The sequence below is a fragment of the Conger conger genome, chromosome 15, assembly GCF_963514075.1.
Source record: "Conger conger chromosome 15, fConCon1.1, whole genome shotgun sequence".
In the NCBI taxonomy this organism is placed as follows: domain Eukaryota; kingdom Metazoa; phylum Chordata; class Actinopteri; order Anguilliformes; family Congridae; genus Conger; species Conger conger.
The window spans coordinates 28482672-28503737 of NC_083774.1; the positions used below are offsets into that span (position 1 = coordinate 28482672).

General features: G+C 45.8%; 1 protein-coding gene across 4 annotated transcripts in view; it reads right to left on the reverse strand.

The window, feature by feature from the left end:
* LOC133111399 (cytosolic carboxypeptidase 4) overlaps nucleotides 1-21066 on the reverse strand; it is a 157954-nt gene that overhangs the window by 110680 nt on the left and 26208 nt on the right. For all 4 annotated transcript variants that reach the window (XR_009704991.1, XM_061221729.1, XM_061221728.1 and 1 more), the window contains 6 exons: nucleotides 20195-20341; nucleotides 19627-19758; nucleotides 17997-18090; nucleotides 14102-14139; nucleotides 1503-1711; nucleotides 512-680 (listed from right to left, as the gene is read on the reverse strand). Coding sequence is in view for 3 of the 4 variants with exons in the window: in XM_061221729.1 (XP_061077713.1) it covers nucleotides 512-680; nucleotides 1503-1711; nucleotides 14102-14139; nucleotides 17997-18090; nucleotides 19627-19758; nucleotides 20195-20341 (789 nt within the window). In the remaining variant the exon portion in view is untranslated. The remainder of the gene's footprint in view (nucleotides 1-511; nucleotides 681-1502; nucleotides 1712-14101; nucleotides 14140-17996; nucleotides 18091-19626; nucleotides 19759-20194; nucleotides 20342-21066) is intronic.

Genomic DNA, 21066 nt, shown 5'->3' on the forward strand with positions numbered 1-21066 from the left:
GGCACTTCCTGTACGCCTCCCGCTGCGTACAGTGCCTGCCGCAAGCAGACGCGTCTTCAGAAACGGCTGGTACTGGTAAAGTCCGTTCCACATCGGCCCAGGTTGTGAATTTGCAGGAATGCGGATCGGCAACTCAAGAGCTTCTGCGATTCACAGAAGTGAACGATGAACATGCACTCAAAATTATCTCCAAAATATACTCGTGAACACATAAGTTCTAAAGAAATCAAACTTATTGAATTGTTTTCAAAAAGAAAATCTTTACCATTTATTTTTTGCTTTTTATGCAACACCCACGACATTGGCGCACAGCGGAAGAACTGCAGGCCTAACCAGAGAATTTTCTTTTCGATGGAATCAAAATTCCTACATTGGTCGCCTCCATTGTCGCTGAACAATGACCTGTCCTGCAGTTACCTGGAGGGGCGTTCAGTAAGCCGAACGGCAGCACTGGATATTCAAAGACACCGCGGTGGCGGGGGTTGCGGGCCTGGGCACAGAAGGCCCTCACCTTGCGCTCCCGGGTCAGTGTCCTGTCCCGCCGTGGGCCTCCCCGGCAGGGGAAAGCAGTAGACACTCCAGTCAGAGGTCAGCTGGAGGGGGCACTTTGGAGAACACTTCCTCATCAGCTGAACAGACAGCTCTGCCAGAGACTCTGTGGCCTGACTGGCCAGGCAAGTCTAGGTAATAAAACACAAACAAAGAATAGACTAAATAAACGAGCGCAGCAGACACAACAGTCTGCAAACTGATGGTTTCTGTTCTCTGCAAAAAAATAGAGCTTACCAATCTGGAAGGCACGGCGAAGGAGCTTTATTTATTCTGCTGTGTTTTTTTTTTCGGTTTCCGCATTTTGTTTTTAAATGAATGCAAATGACTATTCAAAGCAATAAGCCTGTTGTGAGCAATAGCTACTCCAATTCCAGAAGTTAATGATAAGAAAAGGAAAGTCATTAGGAGATTAGAATTGAAGGTTTCAAAGGAACTGAGGGGAAAGAGAGAGTGAGAGAGTAGCAGAGAGAGAGAGTGGGAGGGAGGAAAGAGAAAGAGGGAGAGACTATATGATATGAAAATGGCCAATTGTTCTTTTTTATTTATTATTATTTGCGTTAGTCTAATAATTATTAGTTCATGCATTTACATGTGTTTACATGTGTTTATTGTTGTGTTTATATGTCATGACATGGGTCATTCATTGTAGTTTATGCACATAGTAATGTTTTTTTCTGTAAAGGTAACATGTATGGAAATATGTATGCAAATGAAGCATATTTCAATTGAGAGAGAGAGAGAGAGAGAGACAGACAGACAGACAGACAGACAGACAGACAGACAGACAGACAGACAGAGAGAGCGAGTGAGAGAGAGCGAACGAGCGAACGAGAGAGAGAGACAGAGACAGAGCAAGTGTAAGAGAGAGAGACAGAGACAGAGACAGACAGAGAGAGACAAAGACAGAGACAGAGAGAGCGAGTGAGAGAGGGAGGCTGAGGGCACATTACCTGTGTGGACTGGAACAGCAGAGTCATGCCCCCCTCTGCCAGCAGGGCGTCCCGGCCCTCTCGGATGCTGGAGGCGTGGTGCAGGCAGCGGAGCAGGGCCCTGCGGATGGGCACCTGGGCGTTGGTGGCGTCTTTGCCGTGCCAGTCCTCATACAGCTTCAGCAGGCTGGACACGTATCCCTTGGCGACCGCACACCTGCTGTTCGCCTCTGAGAGGGAGAACGGGCACGGTTAAAGAAAACAGGCACAGTTAAAGAACAGGGGAAGAAAGTGAAAGCGAATGAGCAGCAGGAGAGAGAGCAGCAGGAGAGAAAGGAACAGGTGAGGAATAGCTGTTGACTTCCCTTCATTGTCTCAACCACTTGCTGTATGATCATGTAGCAACAGAATAATTATACACATTGAAACTCTTGTATGGGTATAGTCAGAAGCACCCACCGTGTGTTGACCCATAAACATCTTTACAGTATTAACCCCACAGATGTGTGTACACAAATACAAGCAGCTCACAGAATTGGTGCTTATTTTCACCAAGACAGATAAATCAAATATTATATTATCTAGTCATGGTTTACTGTACATAGATCAATATCAGGATTAGCATTAAGGTGAAGATTGAGGAGTCGGGATAATACTTGGATCAGGGTAATGTTTAGGAATTGTTTTATGAGCAGGATCGTGTCTAGCATGAAAAATAGGGTTAAAGTAAGGATCAGAATTCAGGCCAGAACTATGATTGAAGTCATTATACGTCTGAGACTAATAATGAATAAGTATTTAATAGTTTATAATTTCATTCCCTTGCTGAAATGTTGCTGCCAAACCTACTCGTGGATACAACCCAGAATATCACGCACATGTTTTCAGAGAACGGTCAACTCAGTGCAATAATAAATTGAGCAGAAGAGAGCTTCCAATTAGCTGTCCGTCGTGCTATCTAAGCAGGACTACCGAGGCACAGTGGTAGCGGCACACTGCAGGATAATTGGGCCGATTTTGGGCCCGACAATCGCTAGGGCATTGAGCCTTTTCTGAACCAATTATCTGCCCAGATTATCCTGTAATGCAAAGTGCTTACAGACCAAATCGTAACCATCCTGACCAGCTCGGGGTCTCCCCAATATCAAATATCCAACACGTTTCATATTTAGGGGAACAGAAACAGAATCTCAAACATGAAAGTAGAGATGACTGGGAAGTGGAAGGATTACTTGGCTCAAAAGTCTTTTGCGAGACCGCAGGTTGGGACTCTGATTGATTCTCAGTGTAAACATTAAGTGTGTAATACTCTGTCTTGGCCAAATTTTATAGTGCACAGCTGTCAAACTCTGCTGGTTTTCTGGCGTGTTCTCAGAACCAGTGGTTCATTTAAATCATAATCAGCATCTGCATGGAAAGAAACCCCAAAAACCAGCATATGCTGCAGCCTTCTGGTCAACTGGCCCAATCCGATGACTGAAAGACAAAAATCTGTGAACTCACTTATGAAATCAGTTAGGATTTGAAAAGTCCAGTAGTGTGCACTAGGCATTAGCCAGGCCAAGACAAGGGAGACTTCTGAAGTGAAATCAAGGATTTCATAAGAAATATCCTGAGGCCGCATTTTTTAATTCAAGACTTTGTCTAGGGCTTACTCCAGGATTGCTATAATATGCGCTTTATGGTTTTCCATGGATGCTACCAGCATGAATCTACCATTTTGTTTAATGTTCCAGGTTTGCATAGGTTAAATTAGTACTTGAATTACTGATGTTCTACACTCACTGGTTAAGGAATATTGTAAGCCAGTTCTAGCACTGTTGCTCAGTTGGGAGCTAGAAAAACATTTTTGAGTTGCTCTGGCTGAGAACGAAGCGCTAAATATGAAAATATAAAAAAGAGAGGGATGTCTCCCTGGTTCTGCCTTTCATTTGTCTCCATGGCGATGGCACCTTGGTTCATTCAAACATAAACCGTTTAACCGAGGAGGTAGGTTCAGGTTTCAGCCCAGCGCAAATTAAAAAATGATGAACGATCCCAAGAGACCCTTTTAAAATATTTATTTGGCTGTGACCTTCACGTCAATTAAAGCATTAGCCCCAATAGGGTGCAAAAAACAAGGTCTGCTCATTTGGCCCGCAGCTTCGACTGTTTACCCTCCCAGTTTGAGCAAATATTTATCGCACACAGTCATGGTGGATATTCATATTCATATATACACTTCCCCTTCTTCTCTCCCTGGCAGGCCTGGGATGATGCTTAATTAGCTATTAATTTATTAAGCGCAAAGGGCACGCTTCACCATGCCGCAAAGTCAAGAAAACAACCGGATTGTGAAAGGCACAGAGCGGCACCTCAGCACCGTAACTTCACTTCGATCGCTGCCTCACTTTCACATGAAGGAAGCAGAATCCATCAAAGTTTGTTACACGGTGAACCGTAGCGCAAAAAAAAAAGGGTTGCCTCTGCAAGCTCCCACGCCGCATATAAACATTTCGGAAAATGGCAGAGACAGAACCTGGAGGACTGAGAGGTGTCATAACTGAAAGCCTGTCGGCTATAGAGAGCAAGATATTGTACAGTAATAGTAAAAGTCTACACAAACAATTTGCTCGAGTGAATGAGAAAATATCCTTCAAATGTCACAGAGGAAGGTAGTGGAACACTTCCTCTTGTTCCCGTACCGCCACTAAACAAACCTTTAGTAGCCATAGCAGCAGTAGCAGTCGTAGCAGCAGTCGCAGCAATAGAGTTTATTAGTGCTTCACAGTCAAAGACTGAAATCACACACCAATTTACATACATAATTACATCATAACATCCTGTAGATGAGCCATAGCTGAAATACATTTACAATAACTATACTATGTAGTGAAAAAAGCAAAGTAAGTGCCATGCAGAAAGGGAACATGAATGAGTAGTGGGGTGTGTTTATTAATGAGTCTGACAAAATAAGTGTATCCAGATACGTGCTGTAGCTAAATTAAGAGCTAATCTACTCTGTTTTGGGTACTCTGTTATCATTCAGAGCCCTGAAAGGAAACTACGGCGCACAGACGCACCCAGATCATGGTTCCATATGGTATTAACAGAACAGAGCCTCTCTACCCATAAGGGACAGCAGCTTCCCCTAGGCAGCTGCTGTACAGATTGACAAAATATTGTTTTTTTACATTTAAGCAAGAACAATCAAAACCCCAGTGGAAAATTACACTCCTCTCTACAGGTGAAATGCGAATTTCGCAGGGCAGGAAGGTGATAGAACCGAAAACTGAGAAAAGTTCCCCCAACCCTGGTTTTCCGTCCAATCCCCAGCCAACAGTACCGGGCTCGGAAAATCAGTCAGGACTGCCGAGTCATTATGAAACATATTGGCGGTATACACCGCTGGGGAGAGTCGCGCGAGACACAATGAGCAACACCTGTTGTATTGATTAACATTTGTCACGGTTATAATTGCGCAAAATCAACTAGCAAGTAAAACGGAGTCGTGCGAATGTAATCATTACTTAGGCCCTGATGCGTCCCATTACGCCGCTCAGCAAGGCTGGCCCGGTAGCGGCGCGACCATTAGCGCTCATCCGATGCAGCATCCGGAACGCACGCCAGGATCAGCGTCCGCCTACAGCACCGGCAGGAGAACGCGCAGGCGCGGAGAACGAACGCAGCCAGGCGCTGCGAGTCCCTGGGTCCCTGGAAGTCCTAATACGTAATGTGGCGCCCCCGCTACCTATTTATACCACTGAAATTGGTGGAAAATTGGGTTGCTACATGCACATTTTTATAATAATAAAACAAACAGCATAGCTTTTTGTTCTTTTTAAACTTTTTTCTAATTTTCTCCCAATTTGGTAGCCAATTGTATCTACTCCAAGTATTGATGCTGAGGATATACAGGAAGCCGTCCCTCGGCGGCCCGGATGGATCTAGCGATCCTGAGAACGTCACACCTTCTTCAAGCCCTCTCGTCTCGCCCGTGACCGTGATTCCGAGGCGCCCGGGGCGCTATTGTGAGCAGCGATCCTGCTAGGCCCCGCCGAGTCCCTCCCTTGGAGAGGCGAGCCAATTATTCCGCTCCAAACCGGCCAAACCGGGAATCGAACCCCAGTCCTCGGTGTGCAACTGTCACAAACTGATGCCTGCATCAAGGTCTGTTACTTTGTGCCACCACGGCTCCCATAAACAGCATTATTTATTATTGTGATTAGCAGCAGAGGTCTAGGAAATGCATCGAAGGGAACCACTTGATAAAATAAAAATCTGTAATCATGCACTTATATTCAAATGTTTAAAGGTATGCTTTTATTCCAATACAATATATTCATGCTCTTATATCCTAATGTGGATTTATATGAAGATATAAGAGTAACTATGCACTTCTATATTAATCTATAATGATGGATTTAACAGCTGAAATCATGTTGTTATACAGTAGTCTATAATAGTCTGCTTTTTTGTAGCCTAATCCTATGGCTCCCAAACTTTTTTTTGTCAGTCCCCGCTTAGAAAGTCCATTGTTTAAAGCCCATCCGTTGTCTCTGCATTGTCCTCCATTTTGTGAACCACTGCCCTGACCTGTAACCATACTCTGCATGAGGTAGAGTGAAAGGGCACTGTGGAGTACTGCATTATTCGTCACCCATAGAGGAGGGCTTCCATCGGGAGGGTATACCCTGCACTTACTGCCGAATGTAATGTAATGCAATTGTCGCTCTTACCTTCTGGCTCACCAGCCACTCCTAATAATAATGATAATTTGTCATCCGAAGCGATTTACAGTCGATTGGGCTAAGCAGGGGGACATTTCCCCCTGTAGTGACGCAGGGTTAAGGGCCTTGCTCAAGAGCCCAACAGCTGTGCGGATCTTATCGCGGCTACACCGGGGCGCTAACCACCGACACATTAGCCGCTAGGCTACGCGCTGATCCTCCGGTCGACTGCAGCGGCCGCGCAGGCCGTCGCCACGGTAACTGCGCGGCGCAGGCAGGTTGAGGCGCAGTGTGTTCAGAGCGCGCCTGTTCAAGCGTCTCGTTTGGCAGAGGACAGCGCGCGGAACGGCAACACGCCGGGTCTGTTCGTTACGAATCCAATTCGGGGGAGAAAAGACAGCAATTAAAAGTTGTTTAAAAAAAAAAACTGAAAACGGCCAAAAAGCATGGAAACGGAAATGTCTCACGATAAGTGCCAAGCTAATGCGTTGGTGTTGAAAATTCGAGTCGGGCCGCTTCTGTGAAAAACATCAACAAACATAAAGTCTGTCATGTCCTCTTGAACAGATGGCAAACGATGGTCTTCTAAGAGAAAATGGCAGCTGTAGGCTCGTGTCTGCTTTTGGCGGTTCAGAGAGACTCTTCATTGTGATTTCAACTCGACACACACAACGGCTTTGTACACAAAGAACCCAACAACAGTACAGTATGGACCCAAATTACTATCCCGGTGCAACTTGTCCTGAGCTGACCTGGCATTTGTGTTTTGGGGGCTAATTAGATCTTATCTGTATAAAGGTGGCTTCACTGATTAAGCCATCACAATCCATTAGCAAAAAAGTTCACATTTTTCTTACCAAGCAAAAGAATCAGCAAAATTCAAGACAGCTTAACAGCTATAATTATAACATGGTTGAGCAGCACAGGCTAATTAGAAGTGCCAACCAAGGAGGACATAAAAAGCTGTACAAACGTACATCTACAACACACCCGCGGTCGTTTTAATCATGTACTCCACCGCAATCTTCAAGACGCCTACAAGAATCAGCGTTACCACTTATGTCATTATCATTCTCTCAAAGAACAGTTATCTACACTGCAAGCAAAGCTTTGTAAATCGAACCAAGGACACCTCCGGTTGCTAACTCTCTATTATCCCTGGCTTTCCACAGGACAATGGGGTGATAACTCCCAAAACAAAACCCTCCAGGTGGGAACCCAACAGGCACCCACACCCCCTGTGCAAACACAGCCATGTAACCACCCGTCCTGACCAGACCTGGGTAAAATATGTATTTGTTTTGGATGCAAATACTCTTTTGTGCTCGACTGAGCTTGCCTGGTGCAATTCAGCCAGCCAAGAGAACCAGAAGGTGGGTTTGGACTGCTTGGATTTCATAGATTCCAACACACCGGTGAAGCACAGTAAAGCGTAGAAAGGTATAATTTCAATCCAAAACATCTATGCATTTGACCAAGGTGTTTTCCTGACAGCTCAACATGGGTGAAGATAGGAATAGCTGGTGAGGGGTGCATTCAAAACAGAAGTAAAAGAAAGAAAAATGAGAGTATAACAAAAGAGTCTTCATTCACCAGTTGCCAGAACTTTCTGTTTTACAACAAAAGCCAGAAAACTAAGCGGTAAACGTTCATAACTAAGACCATGGGAATATAACAAGCAAGTTATTGGCTCTTATTTAAAAAAATGTTTCAAGGAAATCAAGGAATGCAGTGACTTAGAATGACGTTTTAGCAGCTACGGCAATTTCTTTTTTGCTCCTTGCAGGCTTGCTGTGGGGTCACATGATTAACCCCTGCTATGCGGGGGCGGGGCTGTGTAGGCCCGAGGCGGTCATCACTGCACAGTGCAAGAAGGGTCAGAGGTCAAGCGTTACATCAATGTAGTCTTGTAACTGTGCCATGTTCAAGTGCCATTTAAGTGCTAACCAGCAATGTGCCACTGCGATCAGTGACGGCAAATATATATTTTAATATGTTGGAAAGTAACAATAAATAAAATATATTATTCGTATTATTATTAATAATAATAACAATAATAAAAACATTTGCATTGCATAGCCTCCCTCTCAGTAAAGGACATTGGGCGCTACACAGGTCTGTCTGCCTGTCTGTCTGAGTAGCACGAGTCGCTCTGTAGAGCGCTAGGATTCTTCTCACACTCCCTCCCTCCTGTTCTCTTGTTCCATCTCTTTTTCTCTCTTCCTCTCACTACAACTGTGCCAGCATTTCTCTCTCCAGCTCTCCATCTCTCTGCCTCTGTATCTCGCTCATTCCCTCTCTCACTCTCTCTGTGCCCGTTACTATCAATTCCTCCCATCCGCTTTGCACCCCTGTCACTTTCTACATCCCTTTCCCTCCCTCTCTCCCTTCCACGTCTCCCTTGCAAGCTCTCTCCCTCCCTTCATCCCTCCCTCTCTCCCTTCCATTCTCCTTTGCAAGCCCTCTCCCTCCAACTCTCTTCCTCCCTCCCTCCCTCCCTCTCTCCATCTCCCTCCCCTCCTCTCTCACTCTCTTTGTTTGCTACTATCAATTTCGCCCTTCCTCTACTGCCCCCGTCACTTTTCACAACCCTTTCTCTCCCTCCCCCCCTTCCCGAGTCTCCCTCGCAAGCTCTCTCCCCCCATCCCTCCGTTCCTCCCCCCTCCGCTCCCCTCCCTCTCTCCGTCTCCCTCCCCTTCTCTATGTCTCCCTCCTTCTCAGTTTCTCCCTCTCTCAGCTTGCGAGTACATGTTTTTTTCGGAGGGTCGGCCATACGAGCCTAAGGCAGTGTCTGCCGCGGATGGAGAGGGGCGCGCGGGGGGGGCGAGCGCTGAAATATTAATGCCGCTGGGTTTGAGCCCACGAGAACAGCCCCAGAGAGCGAGGCAGGCATCCATAACAATAAGGGATAAAGTCGCGCACGTCCCAATATTTATTATTCAAACGGCGCTGCGGCCGCCAGGCAGAGGGTAGCGTTAGCCGCGGAGCGCGATATTGTGATCGATGTTGCTGACTGAGCCGAACCCGGGGAACGGCGCGGGGAGGGGGGCCCAGATTCGATACGCCGCGATCTTATGAAGATGGATTTCGGATGGCGGTCCGCGACTGCTCCCTCAGAGGGGCCCAGCGGGGATTCGGCAGCGCACGGACGAAGCGAACTCACCCAAGCGTAAACAGAATTTGGGGTAAAAAAAATAAATGAAAATAAAATAAAAATAAATAATTCCCCATTTGTAGCTAGGCGGTTAAGTTTAATAGCGATAAGTATTTGATGAAATAATTGTTGCTCACCGACTTTGAGTGGGAGATGCTGGTGTTGACGTGGCTGCTGGGCGTCTGTCCACCTGACCTGCATCATAGGCCCAGGTGAACCAAACATTTCACATTTAGAATGACAGCGCAAATGCCCTCGATTCACGATGAGGGATTCTGACAACCGTCATTACGAAGATCCAAACAAAACCCCAAACACCACACAAATCTGCCCGAACGAATGTATGAATGTGATATCAGATCTTAGCTTTCGCTTCTCTGGAAGAAATGTTGTGATGGGTATTTGTGAGCTGACAAGTGGTTTTCGCTCTCTGCGGGGTGGGATTGAGTGTGTCCCAGCAGGTCAAACACTTTGTGAGAGGGAGGGGGGGGGGGAAAGGTTTGACGTTTGATGGTATCGACCGCCTTTGAGCGTAGGTCCTCGGGAACGGAGCCGACCGCCAGACGGCAAACAACAACAACCACGAGAAGAAAGGCTGAAGAAATGATAGTCGCCATCGCTGGGAAGACCTGCGTCACTAAAGACTCGGACCCCCTTCCCCCCCGCCCCCGGAGCGGCCCCTTGTCACCGAAGAGGCTCTGGTACAGACCCAGAGCTGTAATGATATTCGCCAGCCAAGCTGCGCAGACACTGCAGTGCACCAACAGGTGCCTGGCCTTCCCCCCGCGCAGCCACAGAGCCACACTGCCATCTGCAGGCCGTCCGCGGTACCGCAACCAACCGCCCACTGAACTGCGGCTCATTTTCAAAGCTTCGACAACAGGACCGGGAAACGAACTAATTGGACTTGATTTGCTCGAGGCGGACGCAGCGGCACATGAATAACGCGTAGCCGCACAGGAAGGCGAAAGGACACGGTCGGCGGACGCCCTGCGTCTCAGAAATACGTCGGGAGACTCCGCCGGTGCCGCGGCGGACGCTAAATCACGGGGGTAGAGGCTGAACCCGACCCGCAGGGGTCCGGAGCCAGATGCAGACCGCGGCGCCGCCAAATGCGGCTGCCCCCGGGGCGACGCGCGTTTGGCGGCGCCGCGGCCCAGGGATGGCGGGGTTTCAGAGCGCCGGAGAGAAAGCGTCTCGTCGCGTGCCAGCGACCCCTGCTGGTCGGTCTGGCGGCGGTGAGTCCACCTGTTGCGCCGCACGTGAGCTGGCTTCCTCCCCGGCTGAGGCGAGCCCAGCGCGCAGACTGCAGCGGGGTAAGAACGGGGCGGACATCACATGCCTCCGGGGAGGGCGCGCGGCGGTCTGTGTTCTCCCGCGCTGACAGCCGAGGCTGCAGCAGCGAGCGCTGATGAATATGAATATGAATATGCCCAGCATTACAAATTGGATGAAAGAATAAAGGGACAAATAAAAAAAAATGTTAAAAAATAAACTAATGAACTGAGCTGTGAGACCTGAGTTATTATTTAGATACACAAACAAACAAACACACACACACACACACACACAGAGGCACAAATACAAGTGCAGATGGTTACCACACAAGAGTGTGCGGACACACACACACACACACACACACACACTCAAGTACAGACAGACAAACTCACACAAACACAAGTGTGCACACAACCAAGTGCACGCACACACACACACAGGTACAGACAGACAGGCTCATGCAAACGCAGGCACACATGAAAACACATGTGCACACAAACACACACACACACACTTGCATACAAACAGGATGCGTGTACAACCATCTCTGCGTGGGCATCTTACAACCAGCTCTGCGTGGGCTCTGTACAATTGTTTTCCCACCAGCGGGCTGAGGATCGAGACTACGCCGCAGGTCTCCTCCGATCGATCCGCGGCTGCCACACGCAGTCACTATCTGCTCCGAATTCCCGCGCGTGCCGGCGACACAAAACAAGCTTTCGCACCTGCCAGAGCCAGCCTCCCTGACACTGAGCCAAAAAAAGGCACGCCAAACAGTCCTCCACAATCAAACCAGGTGGGAAAGCCACCTCAGGCTAAGCAATGTGTGTAGTAGCATGCCTTCTTCTTCTCTTCCTTTTCGTAAGCTGAATTCAGTGCGAGGGCCGACTACATTTTCCGTGGGGGAGACATAACGTGTAGCCGGGTTTGTGAGGGTATAGAGGGAACACGTGTTTAAGTTGTATTTTGGCAAAGTATTGAGGGAAATGGGAGACACCTATTCCTAAGGGAAGCTGTGAGCCAGTGGCAGCTATTTCGACAATTTGCAATTCAGAAAGAGGGCTCTGCTGCGTGTCTGCATAAATGTCAGCCTAGTACATACAGCAGGAATAAGCCCGTGCTGTGGGAAAGCAGGCATTTTCTACAGGGAGACCGTACGGCTGGGTACTGGAAAGCAACTCATTTCACGAGTGAAAAATCTCATACAGGCCATTTTTGTAGAAGAGAAGTCCATTGTAAAAACAGTCTTCAAGTTTGGAATAGGCATTTCAGTAATTGAGTTTCTAAAGCCTTCATTTTCTATATGCTGTATGGCTGCTTACTCGTTACAAACATATGAAAAGCAAAACGACCTCAGGATTTGCTGTGCACACAGGTAATGTAGACCCAAACTTTGCGAGGGGCCACAATCAGTTTGAGTTTGAAGACTCAGTAGCTCATCTATGTCATGTGTTCTCAAAGGTTTGTGGTTCTGCCACTGTGTTATTTTTGTATTATTATTTGGTGGCCAATTGTACCGTTTATGTTCAATTCCCATGTTCTGCTGAGGAAACACAACTACAATCCTGACCCCTGGTGGCCAGAAACAGATCGACAAGCCTTCTTCAAACTGCGCCTTCTCAAGCCCCGGACCATGATTCCGAGGCAATCAGGGACGCTTCGCATGTAGTGATCCTCCCCGCCGAGTCCCACCGCCCACCCCCGGAGCAGTGGCTAATTTTACCGTCCCCTCAGGCGCCGGCTAATCTCCGCTCTGGCCTGAAGCATTGCCACTGTATTTTACCCTTGCACTGCATTTCTTAGGGACAGCATGGCTCATGTTCAATCCTTGTTTTGTCTGGCTTGTAAAAAAGCCTAAATATTTACAGAAAGAGTGTATTAGGTGTTTGAGTGTAACTGCCGCTGGCTGTAACTGCTCCACCATCTTGATGCAGCCTCTGCTCCTCTAGTTCCTCCTGCTTTGATTCGAAATCGCATGTTGCGCGTGCCGCTACCATCGGTTTGTAAGAAGTTTTTAATTTTTATTTCCAGTGCTACAAAAGGACTTTATGAAAAAGTAAACATTGATATGTGTGCCCTTGTGTGGACACATGGATTGTCAAGGCATTAATTCCGATATATTGGTGTATCAATATTTGGAGCACAGCCCTAGAAAACAGCTATGCGCAACAGGGGAAACAAAGTTCTGTCCAGCAGGAAAATTGGTATTTTCTATAGGAAAACAGGTCCAGGCGAAAGTGAACCGGGTATTTTCTACGAGAAGGCAGGTCTGCGCTATAGGAAAGTAGGGCTTTCTTGCCAGAAAACAGGTCTGTCTATTAATATTTCACACATTCTCACTGTCAGTGCAAGCTAACTACGAGGACTGAAACAAAGAGCAGTAAGAAAAGAGGGGGAAAAAACTGCTGAACAATCCCACGTGCAAAGTCTGCCAAACAGGCAAGCGTAATCACACTGCCGGGCACAATGTATAAGCTCCCGCTAAGCTGGTAGAGCTCGACTGCCAAATCTCCGCTTGAAACAAAAGGAAGGAATGTTGCAGTGCAAATAATGAAAATAAAATAACACTTCCTTAAATTTGGTATTCGAAAGCCAAGCCTGAAAAGGGGCCAGGATGAAAGTTGATGAAAATTATTCGCTCAAGTCCCGCGGCGCATGTTCACCTCGACCGCGGTTCAGGGTCGAGTCTTTCGTAATTTCTGATTAGTTATTGGCGGGGAAATGAAAGGGTGATATCTACATCCTTGCTGAAATCATTCACATTCCAGACTGCCAACACACAAAATTACTGGTGAAATGTGATGCCATTAAAAAATTGTGCTCATTCAAATTATTCCGCTGACACGAATGAGAAGGCAATTACGCAAGCAGATATATGAGATCCTACACAGTCATTTCTGCTAATTTGCGGCTGCTCTCATTGTGTCACTAAAACAGTTCTGTGCACGCCCTTTCATTTAGCAAATGATAATAAAATGTCATTTATTTCACTGAGCTCACCAAGCTGAGCACCAATCAAAAGGATGCTATACAAGGAAAGAATCCCCCCCCCCCAACCCCCCATATCATATTGCACATCTCATTTTCCAAAATGTTGAACTTTAATTTGTCTTTAACCTTGAGGGACCAATGGCCCTTTCAACTGAAGACCAATGGCCTGTTTAACTCAAAACCAAAACTGTACTTAATTTACACTTAAGGTGTACTTAAACTGTTCATATTCATGTCTCCCAAAGGACTACCCTGTGAATACAGGACTCTATGCCACTATAGGTTGAAAATCTCAAATAGAACATGAAAGTTTCTTATAGCATTATTTTAGAGAACCGCCACCTCTACAAAGCATAGTGACCTTTGGGCTAGACCATCTACAGCACACTGATCTCCTGGATGGTGAATTTAAAAATGTGTGTCTGTAGAAGTTCAATCATACACACAAGAACCAATATATTGCAGTCAGGAAGAAAGAAGGAACTTACTTGAACGCAGAAGTGCTGCAAATGCATCTACTGCTGCCCTGTAAATCAAAAAAATAAAATAATTAAAATGTGTCTTAGAGAGTTAATGGATTACATTTTGTGGGGCAACTGAAAAGGCAAAAACTGTAGACACAAAAATACTTCATGGCTCAGACTGGCAGCTCTCCAACGACACAGTCAGCATTTATAGGTAATATAAAGCGCCATTTTCCCCAGTAACACATAAACTCATGTGAAGTACCTTTATAAGCATTTTCTCAAGTAATGTATATGCTGATTCAATATGGCAGTCATATTTTCCACTAAAATATGGGAACATGAATCTAATGAGCAATATATGGCAGGATACTCGCGACATCATTGAGGCAATATTTTACCATCTCCTAGAAATCATTTCACACTGTCTGACAGGTCTAGAAAATATCTTTTTGTTCAACAAATAAACGAAAACAGCGTTTCATTGTTGTAAATAAACGATGTTTCCAGTAGGGATGGAGGAATGGGAGTCGTTCGGCAGCGTGTTATTGTTTGTTTGACTTTGATGAGAATTTGCGGGAAGGTCTTCATTTACGATGAAGGGCTTGCTCCTTTTATTGGGAAGCAAGAGTTATCTCTAGGGTGCATCATGAATAATTTGCATTAATATCCTTTCTGCAGGAGTCGTTATTAAAACCCATTACTCACTCAGAGTTTCCCTTCCACAAACATCACATGGTTTCAGCGTATCATTTAATTTGTTTCGACAAACTTCTACGTGCATCTTTTCAATCAAACGACAACAGCGCTCCATCTGATCCGGCGCGGATGAAGACGATTCCTAGTATCTTTTTATTCGTTGAAACAGAAATGTATTTAATACCCCCGATTTTCGCCGGTGTGTTCTGCTGAACTACACATTTGAAATAGATCAATAACACACACCGTGGCGTGCAACAACAGCAATAATCATCTTCCGGGGAGCTGTTATACAATGGTTTCTCTCGTATCATTTTAGGTTGGAACTGGGTTTGGTTATGCGTCTTTTTGTCCGATCCATCTGAGAGCAAAATCTCTTCCTCTGGCTGAAGCATGCAACTTGTCACGTTGCTACAAGGCTAATAAACACATGACACAATGCAGAAGCCCAATAAAGCCTGCGGTGAATTAAACGGGATCGACAGGCGCATTGTCCCGGTGATTAACGGCCTACTTATCCCCCTGTGTGTCAGATACCGGGAGCCTGGAGATTATTCACTTTACAGTATCGCTGTCCGTCCAAGACGTCTGATTTATTGTCCGACACGACAGTAGGCCGTAGCCTAATGCTGCTACGCGCTAAACGTTTGCAAATTAATATTGCACATTATTTACGCCCGCTGACGAATACCCCGAAGTCCGTTCAATTGCAAGCACACAAAAAATGCCACGTTAACATTTGGTAATCCATTTTGCACGTTTCTCAGTAACGTAATTGTAGAAATAGGCTACAAATTCTCTAGGCTACAAACTGTTAATACTTTTTATTACAGTTTCTGGCATGAATAAACATTTATAGCAATTATAGCAAGCTGATAATTTATCACCTCTATCACTCTCTTATTGTCAATCAGTGTATTATATTACATTACATTATTGGCATTTGGCAGACGCTCTTATCCAGAGCGACGTACAGTTGATCAGACTAAGCAGGAGACAATCCTCCCCTGGAGCAATGCAGGGTTAAGGGCCTCGCTCAAGGATCTTATTGTGGCTACACCGGGATTAGAACCACCGGCCTCACATGTCCCAGTCATTTACCTTAACCACTACGCTACAGGCCGCCCTACATGGGTCATTTAGTTTTTTCACGAATATTGTTTGTGGTCACACAGATCACTTTTCCTGAGGCCAAACTAGAAGGGAAGTCGCTAAGGAACACAGGCAGACTGGTGGGCAGCGGCTCGGTGGCGTGACGGAGCTCGGGGGGTCAGGGTCGCCGTCTGGTCTGTGTCAGCAGACACTCCAGCCTGTGGCTGGGGCAGAGTGAGGTCCCGCCCCCTGGCACGCGGCGGGGGCCAGTGTGGCTCAGGCGCCATTCGCTGCTCTGTCTGGCGCAACTGTCACTCACAGCCGTGGACATGCACCGCCGCTCAATAAATACTCTGGGATACTGTAAAATTGGAGACAGGGTACTTTGGGATACTGTAAAAACTGACACCCGATGCTTTTGGATACTGTAAAATTTGAGACGCAATGCATGGCATGTGTACTTGTTTTGCAGATGCCCTGATCAAGGGCACACTACACAACTTGTATTATTATGAGTATCATTATTATTAATAATAAAAATTGGACATTTTATGGACAGTTAATGCTGTGGAGGAGCCTTTTTGTGGCAATTTATTTTTCAATACATTTTCAAAATGACACATTCTACCCTGTTTAGATGACCAGTCATATATGAATTGTACCTTATCTGACATATTCGGTTGTTTGTTGCATATGATATGCATTGTTTTGCACATCACTTTGGATAAAAGCGTACTCTGAATAAAATGTGATGTAATGACAGTGTTAAGGCGGCACGGATGGTGCAGTGGGTAGCACTGCCGCTTCACAGCAAGGAGGTCCTGGGTTTGAATCCCCGTCGGCCGGGGCCTCTCTGTGCGGAGTTTGCATGTTCTCCCCGTGTCTGCGTGGGTTTCCTCCGGGTACTCCGGTTTCCTCCCACAGTCCAAAGACATGCACGTTAGGCTGATTGGAGAGTCTAAATTGCCCGTAGGTATGAGTGTGTGAGTGAATGGTGTGTGCCCTGCGATGGACTGGCGACCTGTCCAGGGTGTATTCCTGCCTTTCGCCCAATGTATACTGGGATAGACTCCAGCCCCCCTGCGACCCTGATCAGGATAAGCGGGTTCAGATAATGGATGGATGGATGGATGACAGTGTTATGAAATCTGTACCTTAACGCAGCCAAATTAGCACTATTAGACATGTCACATAATGTACAATAAAAGCCTGCAGTCTTCGCTGAAATACTTTATAAATAACTTAGTTAGATCAACTTCACTCCAAAGGAGTGGGATGTATCCTGCCGCACACGCAAGGTGGGTTGTCAAATGCAATCTTGTGAAATAAAAATAGAGCGAATCAGATACTGCTTTTGAAATTATACTCAGGAGAAAGATGAGGCGGTGTGTATTAAATACTGATGTGATTTACTTGTAGCTGTATTTCATTTTAGAGGTAGGGACATTTCAGTGCTATAAAAAAAGTTGATATGCTTGATGAGTTTTGACTACGGTGAGAAAACACAGAAACGCCTATTGTGCACTTTTATATTTCCCCAGAAATATAAAAATGATGCAAAGAAACGAAGGCAAAGGGACGTTTGAAGGCATATTAAATATTTCCTTGTACATTGTATAGTCTTATAGATAATTGGGGGAGAGATGAGAACCCACAGATGCTGCCTTCTTTCAGCTGACCTATGGATTCCCATGGGAGGAGTCACTGGTTCAATAGCAGAATTCACTAGATTAAATCACTTCACAATCTTTTTTTTTTTCCCCACATGCAATTTGGCAAGGTAACTGTAGTGATAGCTGAACTACCAAACTGTTGAATAAAAAAACAAAACAGTTGCATTAATATGTACATGATAGTTAAGTACACTTTGATAAAATCATCTGTACACTATAAGAAGGTCATCTAGCCATTAAGCTAACAGGAAGGTCCATCAGGAAAATTGTTTTTAAAAACCTAAGCACAAACGTTCTAACCTCACAGAGATCATAAACCTGTCTCCATTTTAACTGCGTTAGCTGGGGGGCAATGTTAAGCACTTTAAGCATGTGTACACTCTGGGATGCTCACCATAGCCAAGGCATACTGTGGCATGAGAAGGGACAGATCGAAGGCGACATACAACACTTACTTGACTGTGCGCGTGTGCTTTGTCGTGTGCACAGATACCAGCTTAAAAACCACGTCCAAGCCTCTGTTTTCACCAAGCAAGGTAGCCGTGGACACTACAAGAGAGAAGATAGTGCTAAGTAGATGGAAAAATCCAGAAGGTTGGTTTATTTCATCTGAACGCTGATGTTCCTCTGCGATTCCTTTAACCGATGCCGCAAATTCACTTCTAAAGACCACCAAAGTGTAACCTTAAGACATTGCACACAGCAATGTGTGCAAACGGCACACGCCAATTTCTATGTGCTCCTTTGCAGTTGATAGCCAAGTTAGAAATAAACTGGAGTCAGATTCTGGAAGGGGTTACAGAGTTTCCATGAAAAATCTCTTCAATGCTGATCTATAACAGGGAAACAGAAATAATTGGATTATTGAGTGACAAAATGCCATCTTAACATGACCAGAATCTCACAAGTGCATTGCGAGGTTGTGAATGGGGGGTTGGGGGTGTAGGGGGTTACTTGAGGCGAGTTGTGAGATGCAGATGGGGAAAATACTAAGTTTATAAAATACGTTTTCCATTGACATTCACCTCAATTAAAACGGAACACTGCAGTTGTTACAGGCACTGCTTAGCTACAGTGCAATTGCAGTTATTTTGATTTATGCAAAAAAATATATATTATTCCATGTGAGAATGCCAGGCAGCAGTACATTTTAATGATGCGTCATGGGCTCACAATGCTGTGGAGAGCCACAGGAGATGTAAACCATATTGTGGGGCAGGGTTTATTGTTTGAAAAGTTCATAAAGTTTGCTGTCTGCCTGTTTGAGGAAAGGAACACACACTTCACACCTAGGTGCTCCCAGGACACAAGCTGTTATTGCCAGCAATATATCAGCGGCATACGTCGAGCAGAGCGAATGTGCGCTCCCCTCAGTCCTGACTGTACTACAATCCCCAAATAAAAAGAAATTGTTTAAAAAAATATTTTAATTTGGCAGGAAGCAGACAATCTCCCCTGTTCCCTGGTTGACAATAAATCAAAATGTGTTAAAAAGTAATTTAAAACTACAGCATCCAACGTTGTACATAAAAAAACCTCTCACTGCTCACTTAAATGGCATCATGGCTGCCAACTGGGACTTTTTTTGACTTAGACATGTTGAGGACACCAAAGTGTGACATGTTTTAAGAGGAAAGTTTTCCCCCTGTAGTGTACATGATCTCTCAGTTGGTGCCAGTTTCTGCTGAAGCCTTTGGTCCGTGTGATGGGAAACAAACACCTCCAGAACCCGTCAACAAATCCTCAATATGAAGGAGAATCATATTTAAATTCATATGAAGATGAGGAAATATTTGTATGCGTGTAATTTTATGCATGTACCATCAAAACTGACAATAATTAATATCTCATTTACTGGAGTCTACACAAAGTACTGTAAAAGGCCCTTATTCCTTGTGATACTTTCTATAATCTAAACTCCTTATTAAATCCTGGAACAAGATGCTTTGCTTCCAATCCAGCGCTAGTACTGTGAGTGGGAATGTCACAGTCCATCTGAACCCTGTGTCATAGTTCTGATGACCCTGCACTTTGTGAGTCCCCAGGACACGCGTGCAGGGAGGATCTCTTTACCCCTGTACTCACCGGAGGAGCAGAAGACCCTGAGGACCCATAGGCAAGCTGCCGCCCTCCGGGGGTGTTCCCAATTCTGCCGGAGCAGACCCAGCGTGAGGAGCACAGCCTCCACCTTCTCCGCCTTGACCCCGATCCTCTTGTCTGCATGGGAAAGCACAGAAAGTGACATCACACGCAATGGCCAACCCCACCCCACCCTCCTGTCTTGAGTCCGAGTTCTTGTGACTCCCATCAGTCACCAGAACAGAATTATGCTTGGTTATGAGTAAAGGCCATCGAGTCAATCTAGTGTAACCAGCACTGTGCCAGATCAGCTACCGAATACTCCCAAGCAAGGCTGCCTAGACCTGTTCCTGGAGATGTACCGTCCTGTAGGGAAAACTACTTCCCAAGATCGGTGTAAAATTGATCTTGACCTAATTAAAGGCAGTCAATCAGCCATCTTGCTGTGCTGGAAGATCCCATCCCGCAGTACATGGATCAGGATCAGCAGCACTATTTACCCAAGTGAAAAGAAAACCTGGGCTGGATTTGGAATCGGGGGCCAGAGTTGATGATCCCTGCTGGCGTATCTCACCTCTGTGCCCCACCTTGGCCAGCAGGTGGAGCAGTGGCAGGAGGAGGGTGTAGTTGGGAGGGTGGGACCTGGCCGTCTTCACTAAGGCGGAGAGGAGAGCTTCGCTGCCGCCTTTGGAGATCATGTAGTGGATCCGTCTGTCGGTGCCTGGAGGACACACCGCCGGGCGACACCCAGTGAGACGCAACCCAATGAGACCGGTACTATAGTACTGCGTGTAGTGTAAATAATTCTGCACAGGCTCCCTGATTGTCAGAAAGGAAAATACTGCAAAATTAGGCTGGGACCAGGGGTTCACAGAAGTGGTACGTAATAGCCTACGTCTTTCTAAATTATGAACCAGGCAACCCTACAGGCTATTAGTTGTCTGTGAAATGCAACTTTTCTAACTCTAACTCACCAACTGTGGTACCTGTGCCTGGATTATATGTCTCACTATGAACATTTAAAGTTGGGATCCTCTCTGCACCAAGCCTTCTTATCAGCCTGATAACCCTAGGGGGGTGTGAGCTTAATCAGATTAATACTCAAACTTCTGCGGATGTGCTTTTTCCAATAAACCGATAGTCAGTTACTACTTCTGATGGATTACAATCTCTTACAGAAGTGACATAATTTGAGACTGCAATTCTGAGCCGGCACAGCCACTGACCGAGCATAATGCTGGCTAAACCTCACTAGAACCAAGAATATTGCAGGACAGCTAATATCACAAACTCTTTGTTCCCAGAATTGATATGATAGCGGGGCTGAGCTGGGAAAAAAAGTCTCCCCACCATTCCTACTTTTGGATTATTTAAAGGGCAAGGTTGTCTACTTGCTGACCCTACTTTCAGCTTCTGTACTGGGGAATAGTTTGTCCACTCACTGAC